Source organism: Haemaphysalis longicornis, unplaced genomic scaffold, assembly GCF_048455015.1.
Source record: "Haemaphysalis longicornis isolate Haplotype H1 unplaced genomic scaffold, Haemaphysalis longicornis Haplotype H1 scaffold_4, whole genome shotgun sequence".
NCBI classification, from domain to species: domain Eukaryota; kingdom Metazoa; phylum Arthropoda; class Arachnida; order Ixodida; family Ixodidae; genus Haemaphysalis; species Haemaphysalis longicornis.
The window spans coordinates 94854170-94874282 of NW_027526361.1; the positions used below are offsets into that span (position 1 = coordinate 94854170).

The 20113-nt window shown below is 47.7% G+C and overlaps 1 protein-coding gene across 3 annotated transcripts in view; it reads left to right on the forward strand.

Annotated features, from left to right (window-relative positions):
- LOC144179103 (uncharacterized) overlaps window positions 1-15270 on the forward strand; it is a 31869-nt gene extending 16599 nt beyond the window's left edge. For 2 of the 3 annotated variants that reach the window (XM_077707327.1, XM_077707325.1), the window contains exons 2-4: window positions 9421-9728; window positions 11028-11176; window positions 12206-15270. In XM_077707327.1, the coding sequence (XP_077563453.1) occupies window positions 9491-9728; window positions 11028-11176; window positions 12206-12352 (534 nt within the window). In that variant the 5' untranslated portion in view covers window positions 9421-9490 and the 3' untranslated portion in view covers window positions 12353-15270. Of the gene's footprint in view, window positions 1-4148; window positions 4318-9420; window positions 9729-11027; window positions 11177-12205 lie in introns of those variants that run through there. The other variant, XM_077707324.1, reaches the window with a different exon arrangement.
- The last annotated feature ends 4843 nt before the right edge of the window (window positions 15271-20113 follow it).

A 20113-nucleotide genomic window follows, 5' to 3' on the forward strand; every position in this document is an offset into this window, starting at 1 on the left:
GAAGCTGTCTGTTTCCCTCCCGGGTCGTTTGTGTAACACACCAACCCAATGCGCTCGACCACTGAGGACACCGGACAGGTCAGATTGGGCCGTTTGACGTCCGCATTTAAATTTTCCGCCAGCACAACAGATATGTCATCAGAAAGGCGATTAAACATATAGCTGCGTGTGCACGCCCCCACACATCCATATACTCCCAACCCGTGCACGCATAAACCCGCAGCCGGTGAAGTGAAAGACACCGTCGAAAATGTCGCTCTGAAATCTCTTTACGCTCAACAAATAACATTGGATCACGACGGCGTTACCAGCGGGTAAGTTGCTCTTCAACCTGGAGGGATTCGCAGTTACCCGACAAGCTGGAACCTCAGGCGGCAGTGCCGGTGGCAGCGGCTTTGCGTAGTTCTCGTGCCCATTCGCGCTTCTGTTCGGGCCGGCCCTCCTTCAATTCCTGCTCTTCCTCCTACAAGCGAAAGACATGCGTTCGGCCCATAGCGAGTTAAAACCTGGAAAGCCTCGAGTTTTATTCTTGCGGTCTTACGTGTCGCTCTCCGTTTCACTCCACCGTTGTAGACATATTACTGTTTGTCTACACACCAACCGAGATCCAAACCGCTCGATTACGGACAACAGCAGTCAGGGCGGTTCGAGCCACAAGTCTTCCACGTTAAATCTCTAACCAGCCCGTTGGGCATGTTGTCGGTAGCTGCATTATTCCCAACTGTGCAGGCACGCCGCCCTCCTTCTGCCCCCGACCTTTACACATATAAACCGGCAACAGGTGATGTGTGTATAGTTAGGCGTGATATGCAACGGTGAAAATCTCGCTCGGAAAGCCTTTCAAGGCGAAGAAAAATTATAGGCTCACGCCGGCGTTCCAAACGGTCAAGTTGCTCTTCAACCGGGCGGGATTCGAGCTACTCGGTGATGTGGAATTTGAGGAAGCAACGGCGGCGGCTGCATGCTCGGCAGCGGTGGCTTTCGGTCGTTTGTACGCCCATGCGCGCTTCAGTTGATTCTCCGCAACCACCTGACAACAACCTCTACCTCCGTTTTCAGCTGATCGCGCAACCTGCGAAAGATGCATCGGTGGTGGCGAGGGGAATAAAAGTAGCGAAAGAGGGTTCAGCGGTGGCAGCGCCCCGGAGCGGTGCTGAGTAAATGGGCTTCACCGGAATGAAAACTAGGGGGGATTAGACATACACTGCTTCGCAGTAAAAAGTATTTGCAAAAGTTTCGGCGCTTGTAGTTTTTAATATTAGGAAAAGTTTTGTGCTCCTAAAAAAGGAAACCGATTACCTTTGGAGAAGTTTTCTAGCCTGAATTTGTGAGGTTCATCAAACAGCGTTCCTATCAGCCGCCGGTATACTGTTGGTCTACGCTGTAGGAGACGGCGTTGCACGGGAAGTCTGGCTGTTCCAAGCAGCTCGCAACCGTCGTCAGCTTCGAAAATACATTTCTCCTCCAAGTGGGCAGCGCCGGAACTCCTAATTCACAGTCAACTTCGCCGCATGCAGCGTCGTCATTTGTGCTTTCGTGCTCGCTGTGCCGGCAATGAATTGATAATCCACCCGATTCGCAACTCTGGTTGTAAAACATTTCCAGTCAAGGCGGCATCAGTGCGCGTGCTGCATTCAGTTAAAAAAGAAACGTATTTTAGGTGCGGAGCACCTTAGGACCGCACAATGTCCGTCCGTGTCCGTGCGCATAGCATTTACAATAGCAAAAAATTCACACAGGCAGGATTCGAGCCTGTGTCCGGTAGACCAGACAGAGTTAGCGTCAATCATCTTACCCACTGGGCTACCACCAGTTTTTTTTCTTTATTGCCGTTCATTTATAAATAAACTCTCACGCTACAGACAAGAAAAGGTACTAGCAACGAAACCTGGTACAAAACGTACAATGCATAAGGCGGCCAAACGTAACTCCGGCTTGGCCTTGTCCTTGTTTTCACAACTGCGTGTAGTAACAGTCGTACACAACCCTTACTCTCACATTTTCTTTTTGAGACTGGTTTGGTCTCACACACCGCAAAAACTCTTTAGGTTGGCCCAACAACGCTGCCGAACCTTTAGCTGGTGGTTAATATTTGTGGGCTTTAATTACGCGTAATGCACGAATAAGCGATAGAACCTCATCATTATATTAAATGCAGAGCATTTCAGTAACTCACGATGTCACCCGCGTTGACGTCCGTAGTCGTAGTCCGCACCCCTCCCCCTACACTATATAAAAAAAAAATACTATCCGGCGCCTGGTTTCGATCCTTCGACCCTGTGGGCGGAACGCAATGTACATGGTGCTCGACCCATTGCGCCACAAAGCCGACATAGAATGGGAGGCTACGAACGCGCCTTATATCCTTGACTCATTCAAACTACGTCAAGAAGCTGCTGATACAACGCATTCACTACTACCAACTCCCCAAACACTAAACGTTAACGCAATACACCCACCCCCTATGCGACGCATTTACTCGAGTCCCCCTCGCTGGGGAGATGGGCCCGATTTTTTCTTGTTTGGCGTACACTTCCTTCAGTTTGCTAATATTTTCTGCAAAGTAAGAATCCACTGGCCTGGCATTCTCATCACTGTTTCTGACATCCATTCTGCTGCGCCATATAGCATGTAGGCCGAGGAGGAAGATTACATCGTAAGGAGCCTCATCACATTCAACTTCAAGAAAACGTATGCCTTTCGGTGTCAACGGGAGGTCCTTTTTTAAAGTCCTCTGGAGGACATCCAAGAAGAAGACGGCGTCCCAGCAATCGACAAAAAACATGTTCCATGCTTTCTGGCTTTTTACACAGTCGACAATCTTTGCCCCAAGGCAAAAACAACCCCCTCTCGTCAATCCACGTTAGGACTCGTAAGGTCTCAGCGTGCAATTTAAAAAAGAATGTTTTCACTTCTGCCGGTATGATCATTTTCTTGACGTGTTTGAGCACATCATGCTTAGATACGCCTGACCTTCGTTTATCCATATGCCCAGATATTTGTATTCTGTTGCCCACGGTATTGCTGCTTGTTGAACGAATACCGATTCGTTACGGGTGTCGTCATTTAAAACCAGAACTCCCGACTTTGCTGTGCTAAACTCTAACCCCAGTTCAGTGGCTCCTTCCCCGCAGATATCTGTGAGCTGTTGCAAACACTGTTTGCTATCTGCTAGTAGTACTATGTCATCTGCATATATCAGTCCCGGGATATGTTGTTCCACTTCCTGTCCTTTGCGGCTATAACATAGATTGAAACCTATTTTACTGCCTTCAAGCTTTCTTTCTAGTCTAGCCATGTACAGCATGAACAGCAATGGCGGCAGAGGACAACCCTGCTTTAAACCTCTATTTGTGACTACCGGTTCCATGCACTTTTGGTCCTCCCAGGTAATTTGCACCTCGCTCTCACTGTAAATTCTCTGCAACAGCTGTATAAAGTCCTGGCCTAATCCCTCCCGCTCAAGTATGCTCCATAGAAGTTCTCTATCTACGTTGTCGTAGGCTCCCTTTATATCGAGAAATGCTCTCCATAGTGGTCGCTCCTGAGCCATTGACACCTCTATGAATTGGGTTAGGACAAATAAATTGTCCTCTAAGCGTCTGTCTCGTCTGAAACCATTTTGTATAGTTCTCCCAGTATGCTGTTCGCCTCTATCTACGCCTGTAGTTCCGCTTTTATGACTTGCATTACCAGCCTGTATGCCACTGAGGTAACTGTAATAGGCCTGTAGAATCGGCATCAGCCCTGTCTGTTTTACCTTTATATATCATCTACATCCTGCTCTTATGCCAATTGTCCGGTACTTGCTTTGTTTTTATCACTTTTTCGATTGCTCGAATCAGTTGTGCCTTGCTTTTTGGACCCAGTAGGTTCACCAGCCGTATAGGAATTTCATCCGTCCCTGTTGCTATATTAGCTGGAACATTTTCTTCGGCATTTTTCCAGTTTAGATTCTCCAACTTTAGCTCTTTATCTGTACGAACCTCCGTTGCCCCACAGTTGCACCTCAGTTGCCGCAACTCAGTTGCCCCAAGTGAAAGCGAACGTGAGCGCCACTGCGCGGTTGCATCCAGGAAGCTAACGCGGGCCGTGGCTCCTTCGTCAAACTTCCTATTCTAGGCTATCTGGCGGAAAAATTTTATCGGAGGATGTAACCATGGGTGCAGAGCTCGAAAAAACCACCCATAGTGACGCCGCAGGCAGCTCTGTATCACTCTGCAATGTGAAGCCCTTGCGAGAGAGTCTCCGTTTGGTACACAGCGCGGCAAGCCAAGCCTTGAATCAGCAGCAGACTGCCGACCAGAAAGAAGGAATGTAAGTAACACTTACGTACAAAGATTAATTACAGCGATTAATGGATTGATTATGAGGTTTAACGCGCCCACGCTACCGAAACCTTGATGCGCGCCATAGTGCAGGGCTCCGGATTAATTTTGACCACCTGGGGATCTTAAACGTGGGTCGAAATCTCGAGCACACAGGCGTTTTCGCTCTTCGCCTTCATCAGAACAGCGGCCGCCACGGCCGGGTACTATATAGCGGAAACCCGCTCCAGGAGCAACTGCTATCAAGTCATTGCACATCTAGTTTATATCAAAGGAGCGCGTGCTGTTGAAAAGGGGAAAGTTATAAAGTCTCAACTTTTGTCACATAGGTATTATAGCCCAAACTTTCCGTACATGTTGCCCTCAAATCGGGCTACGCATATCTAAAAATATATAATTTTGGTATGCTTACGTGCACAGCTTGCTTGAGGGTTGTGAGGTCTGCTTATATATTTGGGTTACGGATTAATTTCGAGGAGGTACGTAACGAAACGCTAGAACAAGTAAAATAATAGAACTACATTGAACAGGTGATCAGTGCTGATCCCAATCACGACAAGGAAATCTCGCGCAGACCAGGCATCAGCTTTGGTTAGTGTCACTAAGCAGGCACAAATAATCAAAAGTAAGCTACCTCTATATCTTCGGAAAAATAGTAAACAACCCATGGGTGTTTTCACGAGAGATCGGACAGACGTGTCCGGTGGACATGTTTAATTTTAACGAAAATCTTACATGTAGCTCCTTGTGAATATGGGAAAACACATGTGCAGTTATTTACTTAGAAGAAAAAATTCCCTTTCTAAAAAAAATGCCCAAAGTCGGCTCGGGTCACTGGCGCGTTGAAGCGGCTCGCGGAAAACTGGAAACTTTTACCACCGTAAAACAAAATCTACTACAGCTATCGCCCTAGTTCTTTCTGTGTAAAGACTTTGCGTACTCCCAAATGACTTAACGTATTTAAGTTCGGCTTGCAGAGCAAATTAGTTTTAATAAAAGTTCCCAAATTAACAAAACAAATTTCTAATTGCCCAAATGTGGGACTCTTTTCTCGGAATCTAAACAAGCTATGTAGTATAAATTCTTTTGTGTTATTCTTCTATCCTTGTTCAATCTTCGTGCTAACTTTAGTTTATGTCGTCAAGACGCTTCAATGTGAAAAAAGCCCTGTACTGCCGCAAGGTAACGCATTTTGGTATATTTTGAAAGACAATCAAAATGAAAGGCTGCCTTCGATTTATTTATACTACATATCACAAATTAAAGCCAATGTCGCTCTCTATCACCTACACCAAAACATGTGGCGCTATTTTTGTTGTCTTGCAGCTACGAAGCGCCAAATGTGGCCTTGTTGGCAGTATTGTGACCGCAGAAGTTTGTGACCGCAATGTAGGGCGAGAAATGGCCGTTACAAAAAGAAAGTCATTAAATAAACATTGCGGTGACCAGGCTTGGTTGAAATTGAGCGTGAAAAATGTTGTCAGAATTTTAACAAGTTTTAGAAAAGAAAACCTAAGTTGACCGTTCAGGTCAGCGCAATCGCTTTTCTGGGTGCATCTCTTCATCGACGCTGGTCAATGTAGTTGTGTCCGGGCTGTGTAAATCCACTCGCATATACAGAGTCGGTAAGATGAGATCCGGACCTCTCGGGAGCGACCGGGGAGCACAGGCTATGCCTGAACTTAGTCTAACTTGCAGCGCTGGGGGTAAGAGTTCCGGCGGAAATAGATAAGTACCGAAGGATGGCGACTGAAGTTCCTGCTTAGTTTCCGAAAGGCGAGATCTCATCCTTCCCAGCAAAAGTAAAAGTATAACAAAAAACATATAGCCACGACCTTAGCCGCCGTGAGCGCGAACAAGATCAGGCGGCTTGAAAAAAACGCACATCTACGAGCCAAATGAGGCTATAGCCCAACAGTATATAGTGAGGAGCGCGTGCTTTGTGCTGATTATTGGTATAAGAAAATAAATTGTCTTAAAAATGAACTTCCCTAACGTGAAGGATCTGGACACTGGAACAAAAGATTCCGTACAGCCGACTGATCAGCATGTACACCCGGCGGCAAAATAAGCCGGGACACGCGAGTGCGTTGCAAAATGCATCGCCGCGCCATCTGGCGTTGCACTGTTGGTGTCGAGACACCGATGTGCGCGTGAACGTGCGTATGCCAAGTCTTTACATAAAAAGAACTACGGTGATAGCTGCGGTAGTTTCTGTTTTACAGCGGTAAAAGTTTCCAATTTTCTGCGAACCGCTCAACGCGCCAGTTACCCGAGCCGGTCTTAGGAATTTTTTTGGGAAGGGAAATTTTTTCCCCTCAAAATAACTTCACATATATTTTTCCATACGCACAAGAAGCTATATGTAAAATTTTCGTCAAAATTAAAGATGTCGACCGGACACGCCTGTCCGATCTCGTGAAAACACCCACATGCATTTTGCCAGGGATGACATATGGAGCGGAAACTTAAAAGAACAAGGAAAGGTTTTATTTTAAATGACGGCATCAGAACACGAAATATGACGATAATTGATGTATTCGTACCCTCTATTGCGAACACATGAGCACGTACGGTCTTTTCCAAACGTTCTTAGGCCATGTGAAGAGTTTCCAGGCCACACAGCTAGCATCCAAAGAAAAGTTTAAAATTGGAGCTTTCAGCAATCACATATTCACAGCGAAACTGCTGAGAAAATCGTTTGTGTATGGTGTCCGAAGTTTTCACCGAGCGCTTGTGGACGCGTGCCTTGAGCGCACGTTCGTCACGCGAAGCATACCCACTTAGGAGATTGACCAATATTGCCCAAAAAATGTGCTTGATCCCTCTTTCATAGGAATCGGCAAAACACGAAAGTGAAATGTGCCTCCACAAGATCAGTTGAATGTTTATTCTGCATTGATATGAACTTGCACACCACCATTTATATTTCGTCGTTGTGACAGCGTCAGACGCATAAACATTAGACACTGGATTGCACGCACCGGAGCACTGCATAAACCTAATTAAACCATAGGCGCTCGCAAAACATGCGAACGAAACCGAACTGGTTGCCAGTGAGTCGTTTGGTGTACTCACGGTCCGCGGCAGCGAAATGGCATTATTTGCGGGGATGTCTTGTGGGTGTGCTTGGCTAGCGACGACCTGCTGGCGCGTGCCTCTGGCAAGTGTGCGCCCACTGCGTTCCTGCTGCGTGGAGTGTACGGCAGACGGCTGCGTTGCGTCGAGCTCAGCTGGCGCCATCGGTCGGCGCTCATTAGCATCGTGATGCACTACTTCGCTTCACCTCCTAGACGGTAGCACCATCTAAATGAAGGAGGCTATAGGCGGTATTCATAGGAAAGTTTAGCTGTCAATTTCTTCGTTTGGCAACACTGGAAACGGCCACGGACATGGCCGACGCGCCACGGACATGGCGCGGCTTGTGCCACTGCGCCCGCACGCCGAAGAAAAAAAAAAAACACCGGCGTCCGTCGTTTACCACGTTTCAACCGATTCTCAATGGTGGTGTGAACAGAGATGCTATTACTCGCACTCATATTGGACTCGAGGCATTACTTCGCGTTCGGTGGGGTAGAGTTTGGAACGTCCAACACAAATCATGTGCTTAGCAAAGACAAGTGCCGCCATCCCGCGGAGACCGACGTAACCAGTAACGGCGCACTCACATGGTTTGCCTGCATGCGTACCTTGCAACTGAATACAAGCTATAGGAAGGATTGACGGCGCGTTCACACAGCCGTCTCCGCTTCACCTCATAGCGCAGGGGGTAAGGCGCCTGGCTATTCCCGTTGCGGTGACAGAGATTCTGGCTCAAATCCTGGCGCGCGGATACGACGTCAGTCAGATCTGGGTGGATCCCGGCATAAAACCCTCTCTTGTTAAAAAATTCCCCCGCATTTCCCCGAGGGGGAGAATGTGAAAGTGCGAATGCACGGTTGTCAGCCCGCTTGCGGCGCTTGCGCTCGGCCCCCGCAGCCCAACGCCTCGCCGCCTTCTCTTCCATCTCTTCCATCGGGTTTGTAGTATCATGTGTACACCACGCAGTTATCAAGCCGCTATAACGCCGCTGAGTCGCCAACGCACGCCGCTGACGACGTAGTTTGAATGCGTTAAAGATATAAGGCGCGTCTAACACTGATATCCAGCGTGGCGTCCGTGGCTTAGTCGGTAGAGCGTCGCGCTGCGGCCGCAAAGTCCGCGGATCGAAACCTGGCGCCGGATGGTGTTTCTTTATAGAGGAGCACTGCGGACGCCGACGCCGCCGCCGCCGACGCCGGCGGTGGATGGTTTTGGGGTCGCTTATAAAGTGCATTCGCACTTAAAAAGGAAAAAAACTCCGGCGTTCCCCACGTGCTTTGAGCGGGCGCGCGTTCGTCAAACCAAGGACTTAGGTAGCCACCATAACATGAGAGGGGGTGGGGGGCTGGCCTAAAAAACTCCAGCGTTCACCGTTTGGTGGCAACACTTGCCCAGAATGAGAAAAACACGTCATAGGGTACGCCCCTCGTTGGTTCGTCCTCGTGTCGTCGTGCGCATGGGCTCTGTACCGTAAAAGAGCCGAGACTTGAATGTCGAAGCTGCTGTAGGTGATCCTGACTCCACATGACCCAGCCGCGGGTAGTTCGCACGGCCGAGGGGGAAGAGGCCGCTCTGCTTCGAGAGGCTCGGCGTGCAAAGCATCCGCTAGAGACGAAAAGTCAGGCGTAAAGAGTGGCGTACGAGAACGTCGACCAAAACTACGAGCTCACTCTGGCCTTGCTCAACATAAGTTCAATGAAATGCGACGCAGCTTTCATCAACCACGACACCACAACGATTCTAAAACTCAACTTTGTGGCCGTCAGTGATCACCTACAACAGCTTCGCCCTTCAAGTCTTGCGCGTGAGTGCAAGCTTCCCTGATTTTTTTTTCTTTTTGCGCTCGAGAGGTTAGACTTTGTGTTAACGTCTCCACCGCTTGGAAACTCCTTACGTGGCCTGGAAACTTTTGGCAAAAAGTGTGCGTGCGTACGGACGGACGGAAATATTTTCCCAGCGGGAAAATCAAACGTTCTGCGCATATTTCTAACTTCCGATACTTGTTTTCCAGCAAAGAAGGAGTTGAGACTCCGATCAACTGATCGCCGAAGCACGCGACTGAGTTCAGGCACGACAACGCAATGACCTTCCCTGCAAGGTTCGCCATCGTCGCAATTGTGACGATGTGTTTCTCCGGCGTTGTTCTTCGGACGAGGGCCACCAAACTTCCCGAGCTTGTGGGCGAAGACGGCAAGCCACGACAAGCACGGTCTTCATTTGTCTACGGGCCTGCGCGACGACTCGACGACAGTGATTGGATTAAGAACGACCCGCGGGGAGGACACGAGAGGCATACGCGCATCGAGGTAAAAGGAAAGAGTAAGTACCCAACGTGCTCGGAGAACATGTTCATATCATCATCATCCTATCTACACCCATTGTAGGGCAAAGGCCTCGCCCATTAATCTCCAATTACCCCGGTCCAGTGCTAACTGCGACCAATTTATTCTCGCAAACTTCTTGATCTCATCTGCCCATTTAATACCCCTGTCACACGGGAACTTTCAATCGCGATTGAAGTGAATCGCGATCGAGTTTTCGAGCGCGCTCGACGCACTGCCGCTGCTACACGGCACGTTTCAATCGCGATCGATAAGTTGCACCGGTTGCACTCGTGCACGCCAGATGGCGCTAACAATGTACTTGGGGCCGGCGTCTGGTAACTTCATGCGGTCGTAGGTTTACGTAACTATGTAAATGTCACCGTACTCTTATTTGTGTCAAGTTATTTGACACAATTTGTGGCGTTAGCTGAAGTCACCTTCTGTGCCATTACTGAGCGGGGACGAGAGTATCGCCGCTTTCGTTCGATCGCGCTCGGAAGCCTTGGAAACTGCCGTGTAGCAGCGCCCGATCCGCATCGACTCAATGGCAATTAAAAGGAGCCGTATGAGAGGGGTATAACTTTCTGCCGCCCCCTGCCACGCTTGCCTTCTCTAGGGATCTACTTTGTTACCCTTAATGACCAGTGGTTACCTTGCCTTCGCATTACATGCCCTGCCCACGTCCGTTTCTTCTTCGTCATTTCTACTGATATGTCCTTAACGCGCGCTTGTTCCCTGACCCACTACACTCTCTTCTTGTCCCTATTCATATATTCATTGATTAAGGGGTTTAACGTGCCGAAACTACGCCTGGGCTACAAGGCTCGCGGCAGTTGAGGGCTCCGTATTAATGTAGACCATCTGAACAACTTTAACGTGCACCGAAATGTCGACACACGGGCTTTTTCGCTTTTCGCCTCATCTGAAAAGCGGCTACCACGGCCGGGATTGAACCCACGTCTTTGGGCTCAGCAGCAGAGCCACTGCGCCACCGTGGCAGGTTGTTCGATTACACTTATCGAAAGCAGAATATACCTTTCTTTTTAAGATTCCTCCGCATTGAAACCGAATGGGTTAACGCTCCGACGCTGTACAAAATCCAGCAACTGTGCTGCTTTAGTCAACCGCTTAAAAGAACGTCAAAGAGGAGAAAGTTTGCTATTACCTCTTGCACTTCATGACCTGCACGCTAAGAAATTCAAAGTACAATTTCAAATTGACTTGAGCTTGTCTAGAGTTATAACCCATTAGTTGTCGGAGATTCCATTCTGCCCTCTGCTGCTTCAATTCGCAGAAAACGTCGAGGAGTACAACTATACCGTGAAGGAAGGCACCAAGCTAATGATGTGGGTTTTACCTGTCGCCATCATCGTCTCCTTGAAAGCCGTGATCGCAATCATTGTTCTCTGCGTGTGTCTCTTACTGGCCTGCTCGAGACTGGAGGTACGAGTTCCATCTCCTTCATTTCTTTTAACATCGTTTGCATGTCTGTGGCTTAAATTTTTAAAGCGAAAGCTTTCTTAGTGGGCCGTGAGTGTCCTTTAAAAAACTAATGCACTTCCCTATAGACAGGTTGGTCGACCAAAAAGCTCTGATAATATTTCTGCACACACGGCGCGTGCGTGAAACTAGGCTTCTATTGTGTCAAAACAGTTACTTTGAAATGGCGAAAAAGGAACGCTTCTATACACGCGCATCGATCACGAACAAGAAGTACCTTTATCTCGTAAACCACGTATAGGCGTACATTTACATACCGCAAAAAAAATCGTCGCATGAAGCCGTTCTTCGTTCGAGCTTACGGTTTTGAAGGTTTGACGATCGAATGGACGCACTTTCAGCAAAGGTTTTGGCGCCCTTTTGACGCAGTTTTGATCTCAGGAAGCTTTCGCGTTTCTCCCGGCTTTATTTGGGAAGGGATGGTAATTTTTTTACAAGTTGTACGTCTGCTCTCAAAATGTAATTTTTTCTCCCATTTAAAAAAGTACGGATGTTGCCTGGCAAGAAAGTTGTGTCTGTTAGCGCTCTATACTTGTTGGTGGAATGCTTTAGACGGTGTAATTTTTAGACGGTGTAATATTCGTGTAAAACTGTAAGAAACAAGTGCGGAGAAAGCAAAAAGTCATATGGAGTACTAGGTGAGGGCTGATAATCATTCGCAATAATTTGGAAGATCAGAGTGGACTGTTTGTTTTTTACGATATGTGTAATGAAGGAAGACTTCCCGTGTAGACCAACGAGAACCGTAACAAACTTAGACGAAGCAAACATAAGTGGCGGCAGCTCAGGAAGACGGAATAAACCATTGCGTTGCAATCTTGTCAGCATCCACAGTAGTAAATGCTCTCTAACATCCTGCCCACGTGCTAATATCCTTCGGAAAGCGATACAGGAAGATCAGCCCATCTAATAATATATTCGGCGGAGTTTTAATTGTCGTTTACCTTTTGTTTATCTCTCCGACAATTTTAGGCTCCTGACAAGATCATCCAGCAAGAAGGACCACTGCCTTACCCATTCAGCACTCAAGCGCCCATGAAATTAGCACCTTTCGGTGGACCCATGCTCCTTGAACACACCTCCAAGACAACATCGAAGCCCGGTTGGGGGCCACGCTGACTGGGTGCAAACGACCTCACAACTCATCCAGACGGCGTACTTACAGGGCTAAAGCAGCGATGTGCCTGACCGAACACGTCTCATGGAAGTCTGTATTAGGGCGAAAACTGTAGGTGCTCATAACACGCGAAAAGTGACTATGGTGGTAGTCGTTGCTCGTGTCAATACGAATGGTAGCAGAATGGTAACTTCGAAGAAATAATGGATATATTAAAGAAAACACGTGAAGCAGTGGCGACTCCTCATCCACTTTCCGGCAACTTTTCTATGACGTCACAAAATCTTGTTTGTGCGACTGGCGGCCGCCGAACAAAGCCCTCGCTTAGACACATTACCGGGCGGTTGCGTGGGGCCTCTTTTCCCTTTGATAAAATCACCCGAATGGCAACGCGCGGTTAACACACTAAAATGTGTGTTCTCAATGCTGGCCTATCTGGCGTCCCTCCTGGCCATAACACGTCACTGCAGAGCGAAATTAGAAAGGTTTTTAGTACCAATAGCGTTTATTCTGTTTAAAATATCTTTCGTGTCTGAAATGAAGCTGAGTGAGACACTGAAGCCCAGTTCTTTCAAATACAGTGAAATCTTGATAAACGGAAACCGCTTAAACGGAATTGCCCCTGAAACAGAACAAAATACAAACCCAGTCTGTAAGTAGGTTGGGTTTTTATTATAACGTACAAAAACTTTCGGTAATCGGAACTAAAATTTACGCGTCACCGTGTAAACGGGATTGGAAATGGAACTTGTTGCAGACCCATTACCATGAGCATCGCCTTACTCCGGTTGCGGCTGTTTGCTTTTGTTGTTAGCCTCGTTGGCCTTGACAGCCTTGTCTCGTTAGTAGTCAGCCGTGTTAGCGCGACGAATGCAACATCGCAGTTCTTGTTCTAGTCATTCGGCATCGATTCAAGTCGCCGAGGTCACAGGGCTTAGCTCCTGCCGCCTCGTTCGAGCCATCGTGGTGCTTCATTACCGCGTTGCCGTCTTCTAAATTCGGTGGCTCGTAAGCACTCGCGGAGTTGAGGCCCCGTAAATAGCCTCCGTTGTTGCACATCTCTTTTGCACATCTCTCTTAGCGAATGGAACTCCTGTTAAATAGAACTAAAATTTTCGGTCCCTTGAAGCTCCGTTTATGGATAGTCTACTGTATAGCACAGTCGTATTTTGTGTTCGTGGCGCGTTAAGAGAGCATCAGTTAAGCTCATGTGAGATTTGGACCCGGGGCAGCAGCCAAGTGCACGCGCTACCGCAGCGCTAACCCGGCACCCCGCCGTAATCGAACAAGAGTTATCCCTAAGCCTGCGCCTTGAAAGGTGCACGTGCACGTGACCGTACGTTCGTCCAATGGGCGCACGCGGAGGAAAAGCTCTGGCTGTGGTTAAGCTGCGGCATGAATCGCGATCAGTCTGCCAGTCGGAGTTATTATATCAGTCTGCCAGTCGGAGTTATTATATCAGTCTGCCAGTCGGAGTCTGCCAGTCATGGCTTAGGCTGACTAGGGCAATGCTTATTTACCCTTCCCAATTAAGCTCGGTTCTAATTGCATTGTCGCCAGCCCAACTTGTGCAGTGTTTAGTGTGTTGGAGAGAAGATCAGTTCTATCACTGCTTACACCAACTTGTGCAGTGCGAGCTTGCTTGAGTAAAAAACACTTTACTGCTGGTGTAACTATCGCAGTGTCTGGCCTTTTGTGTAAAGAGCTATTTGTTATTGGAATTATTTTGCTTGATCAATCTTTGACTGATTGTTATGAGGTCTTAACGCGCCGACGCTACACAGGCCGTACGCGACGTGCTGGGACGATGTGTTCTGAAATGCGCTTTTGCTGCTTCTAACTCGGTGCCACGCGCATGCTGGCGTTGTTGTTGGGAGCGGAACTGATCGGTAAATGTGCGTGTCGGACGAGTTCCTATTTCATTGCTGACAGAACGAGAACGAAAAGGAAAAATAAAATCGGACGAAAAACTAGAGCGAAGGACCGCGCGGTATCTGGCAGACGATATTCGGGGCAGACGGTAGCAGCAGAGTATTCGTATACGGCCCCAGATATTGTTTTACGGCACAGACACACGTTATTTTCATTAGTATTTCGTTAATCATAAAATACACCAGCGCGTTGATACTTTTAACCGATATCTTTCGAGGTGTCACCTTCCCGCTATTTTTGGCAGCGAATGGCAGCCGTACTCTTCACGTGTCCTTTAAAGCGAAGCTTTCAATGGCGTATGCCGCGTCGACAACACGTTGCAGGAAATCCAAATTTCTCTGACGGTGATGATGATTGTGGGTTAAGTGAAATAAAAAAAAAAACGCTTCCCGTGGTGGAAATCGAACCTGGGTTTCTCGCGTTATGAAGCCGACGTCCATCTGACTGCGCCATTTCTCGACACGGTCGAAGCTGTTTGTACTTGGAGAGGGGTGCATGGAACTGCAAAATTAGACAGGATAATCATGTACCCCTCCGCTTAGAATAATGACGGCGATGGTTGCACGCAAAGCTTTCTCCGCGCGAAATGAGATGGCGAAGGGTCAAAGTCAAAGCCGCCGCGATCAAAAGTTCAAATTGCGGGCGAGTCAAAATCAAAGCTTTACGAGTCATAGTAAAAACCGTCGGCGAGGCAAAGTACAAACTGAGACGAAAACCAAGGTATCCCTCACGAGATAGCTTCGCGTTCAACCTAGTCGTGGTTAGACGGAGGGGTGCATGATTTTTTATCTAAGCGCGCTGTTTGACTTCACGCAACACCAGTTTCTATTGACTTCCCTGTGCGTAGTAAACAGCGAATTGTTCAATAAGTGTTTCGCGTCCAAAAAAGCGCTATTTTCGCTGCCATAGCAACGTTGAGGACCTGAGCCATCACAATGCACCGCTACCTGCCTCTCTTGGTCGTCAAAGCCCAAGCGCCGTATCAGAGAGAGAGAGAGAGAGAGAGAGAGAGAGAGAGAGAGAGAGAGAGAGAGAGAGAGAGAGAGAGAGAGAGAGAGAGAGAGAGAGAGAGAGAGAGAGAGAGAGAGAGAGAGAGAGAGAGAGTGTCCGGCAATCCGGTAAAATTGAGTAAAGTCCTGATAGGTGACAAGTGGCGTCGGAGCTGAGGTGACTACGGGGGCTCGGTGGGCCAGTTCGCGAGCCTGTTGGTGGGCGTTTGCCCGTTACAGAGGCATGGGCAAGTGTCCAAACGATCGCCACTCGGTGAGATGAAAGGTAGTGCTGAAGTATCCGTAGGGTCATTGGTGCCACCCTCTTTGAAAGGAAACTGCGGCAGGCTGCTTGAGAGCCAGTGAGTATGACTTTGCTAGAGGATTTGGTGTAGGCTAAGGCAATAACGAGTTTTTCGGCGTCGTACATGGAATTAAATTTTGCCTTCGATATCTGATAATTCTTGCCTGATAAGCCACATTTTTCTGCTTTGGCGGTGTTTTAATGTTGTTTAAGCGCTGTTCTTACACGGCATATATGCTGGGCTAGAATGCTCTGCTTAGTTTTCGCAAATACATTTAGTACATTCGCGGAGTGACGAAGTCATGGGAGTCTCGGAGGGCTGCGTAAATAGGCCGGGGAAATTTTGGAGCGTGAAAAGCCATAAAACCATGTTTGACGCGGCTGAAACGCAGCTGATCAAACAAGCGACGCGCAGGAGCTTACGAATGTTCGTCACTATATATATTTTTCTTTCCCTGTCCACGTGCGCTCCATTTGCACGTAATTTTAAGGCAAATATGATCGTCTAACGGCGGTAGAAGAAGTGCATGTGCGCGTTCCCCCAAAGTCAACATCACGATGGCACGCAAAATTTTCTCCCCTCTGTGCAACGCATCAAACATGAAATCACTGAATCTACAAAGGGAGACCCCTTCCCGTTAGAGGGCCATTACGTGCTGGTGCTTCCTTTTTATGTTTTCGGTTTTTCTCGGCGAAACCATCACCGCAGGGAAAGTAGTTGAAAAAGAACGCGACGGTAAAAAGTACTTTAGAATTACTGCGTGTTCGAAAGAAAGTTTTCTGCTTGTTTTCATGAAAGGTCAGCAAAAAGAAAGATTTGTTTGTAGCCCTGAACGCAACGATCCCGAAAAAAACAACAACAACCATATGTTTGTTTCAATTTCCTTTCTTACAATGATACTACGTGTGGTACGACCTTTGCAGCATAGTTCATTTTATTCAAACAACACAGGCAGCCAAGTCGCACAGGTAAACACTGAATGTGCACATTTGAGATTACCCAAAGCTACGTAACATTTTTTTTTTGTTTTCCGCTGAGATGCATTTGAACAGATATAGCAGCGCTACTCACCGGTGCATTTTTTTTTTTTGTAACTGACGAAGTGTTTTTATCGATTCACAGCAGTTTTGCTTCTCATGGCACGTGTTCTTCCGATTCGGAGATATCTATCAGCGTGCGACTTCCTGCGAGGAATCTGCCTTTTACTTGTGCACAATTGCGAGCACTACGAAATAAAAGGGCTTTTCTATAACTTTTGAAATCACCGCACTTTTTCCGCAAAATATATTTCGAACTGGCGCTTAACGCGCCGGATATACGGCAACGAGGTGCATGGTTTGGTGGGCTCACGCAGCAGTGAAGAACATTTGGGGGACTTCTGACGTGCGCCAAAATCACGTGCACCCGGTCGTTGCCGAACTTCGCTTTCATCCGACATACATCTTGCTGGACGGGGAATCGGACTCCCGACATCGTGTTCGGCAGCACCACCCCGTATGCGCCACCAGTGTGGATCCCACCGATCCTATCTGTACACTGCCATTCATATTCCGTATAGTCACGAACGAGATACGTGGACGTAGGTCCCTTTAGACCAGGCTACGGATCTGTAGTACACCGCGCCGATGCCCTTGGACTCATGGTCTAGCTATTGTGGTGCTCGTGTTGGCACACTAACGTTGATGTGACGTTGCGTAAATGATGGAGGTGTGGTAATAGGCTGGACGATGGGGTCGAAATGCCTGCATGGAGCTGAATGAATGCCACTCGAAGGCCGGATAAGAAGCGAACTCGAAGCGGTGGCACAAAATGAAAACAAATGGACGCTCATCACAATTACGCAGCGTATGCTCAACGTTATTTTAGCAGATTGAGTTTGCTAAAAAAATGATTTCGATGGGGTTGCGACGTCCGAGAACACTCAAGGCGTTTTACAGCTATATTCGTTTTGGCGAAAATATTTTTAGAAGGATGTGAATAAAGTTAATTTAAAGAGAATGACATCTAGATAGGATCGCGCGAATGAGGTAAGTCTGGCCTCTGGCAAGAGGCTAGACCCACCTTTTGCACAAACCTTTGCACCTTTGCACTTTTTGCACAGTTGTCGAAAGAGAGTTTCGATGGCTTTGAAATAATGGTGAGTTACGAGATCATGACATTCTGGGAATGGCATTTCTGCAATGTCTTGCCGAGAACTGTGATTCATGTTGAAACTGATGCGCTGTGTTTCGACCGCTCGCATATCCCTGGTCGCCCGGAGCCATTGGTGTGTTGGCCGATATGGACCGCCCTTGAAATATTTCTCCTGCAAAAGAACTCGTCGTGCTAGTTTTATGCACCGCAACGTTCCACCCTCGGAGACAGAGCAGGCCGCTAGCATTCGCAGAAACGATGACCAAACACTGTTCACTGAAACTGCTTAACGACGAAAATTCGTGACAAAGATGGCCCGCCCTTGTTGCCATATGCTCCTACGGACGTCAATAAACATGTTTCAGAAAAAGGTATCGAGTGCAACTTAGGGAGGCCTGAACGCCTATGTCGATACACAACCGTCCAATGGCCCGCAAGAAAGCCCTTCCCTTTCCACACAAAACACCCGCCCAAACTCCCTCTCCACCTTCGCACCTCCTTCGCGAGAAAAGAAATTTACGACGACGTTCCCCGCATCCTGCTTTCACGACCCCTTGTCTAAGGGCGCAGCCCCTTACGTTTTGACGAGATTTTCTTTCTCGGAAGCCTCCGGACGAGAGTCGTACCGGTAGGTGCTGCAGACCAATTTTTTTTTTTTCAAATGCATAGCGGCACGCGCCATTCGAGACGTTTCAAATGTTTGCCGGAACCATATATCTATATCGGAGCTTCGATCTATATTCAGCGTTTAGAGCATTTCTCACTAATACTTCGCCATCCCTTCCAAACGAAAGTTGTGAAAAGCGCGAAGGCTTCGTCCAATCCAAGGACAGTGCGTCCGGTCGGTCGTCAAACCGAAATCGCGAGCGAAGAACGAACCCATGCAACGATTTTTTCGCGCACAATGTAACCGCATCTGTGCACGATCTAAATGTATACCTTCTTCATGATTGATGCGTTTATTGTATAGCATAGAACCGTTCCTTTTTCGCGATTTTTAAGTAACCATATTCACCCCATGGAAGCCAGGTTTCACGCATGCGTCATGTGTCCAGAGATTTTACCAGAGCTCATTGGTCGGCAAACCGGTCTATAGGTAAATGTATTAGCTTTTTTTTAACAGGACGTCATCGGTACCGCTAACAAACCTTTCGCTATAAAAACCGGCAGAACAACATTTTAGAACCCACTATCTTACTTTAACGGTTAATGACATTCAATGAGAGCTGTATACAGGAAAATGCATCGCACAGAACTACAAATGACGTCTAGTCCAGCGAATACATTTGTCACGTATCGGCAATAACTTGGAAAGCTGGTAGGTATAATCACATTATAGTGCGGACTAATAAGTTCGTTTCTAGGCGCAAGAGTTGTTGCAAGGAATTGGCATGCTGGATTTGTTCGCAGTGAAACGAAGCGAAAACGCATGCAACGTTCACGACCGGTTTCTTCAGGGCAAACAATTGGCTGATCAACGCTGGTACGAAAAGTAGTCATAAACTTTCTTATGGGAAGCGCAAATAAAATTACACACGATAGCACCATGTTCAATAATTCCGAAGAAACACAGAGCAATAAAATACTCGCCTGACTTCGAATCTGTGTTTGACGGACAGCGGCATTTGATAGCGAGCCCTGAACGAAATTTCCTCTGGGCACTTCAGAGTGCTTAAGTGCTTTCAATGCGAAAGCAACATGGCTTCCACAGGCGATGCGTAACCAAAACCGAACATTTTAAAATTATGTTTTAGTTGAGCAATGTTAGTTTCACTGCGCAGATATTCTGCTCGTTCTTCTTATTATTGCCACTACTGGTAGTAGTATTATTAGTAGTATTATAGCGTTATTTCTTTCACCTGTTTTCCCCTCGCTCAGCGCTTTGAAAAGTTTATTGGTACCATCAGTGGCGGACGGTCAGCAATGCGGGATTTTTTCGACTCATGAGGCACGTAAGGCTATCGTACTTTCACCACGTGGGACTGACGTCCCCAGTGTCCTCGCTCGTTGGATGGAGGTGGTGCTGCGGAAGCTTCGGGTTGGGGTGGCGTTATCCTCAGCAGTTACCGACGCTTGGCCTGCTTGTTATCACGCGCCGCTTGCGGACACTTATTTGCCCTTTCTGTGTGACTCCTGCGTCAGAAGCCCAGGTCTTACAGACGCCCGAATGCAACACCTCCGAGGCACAGGGCTCCATCCTGACAGACTCACAGATCTCAAGCGTTGGGTATGGGGGCCCCAGCACTGTTTCTTCTCGGATTTTTGCGCGTTACGAGTGTAGTATTGTGCAAATGAACACTTTTTGTTATGTCGTAAGGCAATCTCTCGGGAAAAAAAAGTAAGGATATCGCCTGTGCACGGGTAAAAAATTAAATAATGAAGACAGCACGAGGGTAGGAACTAA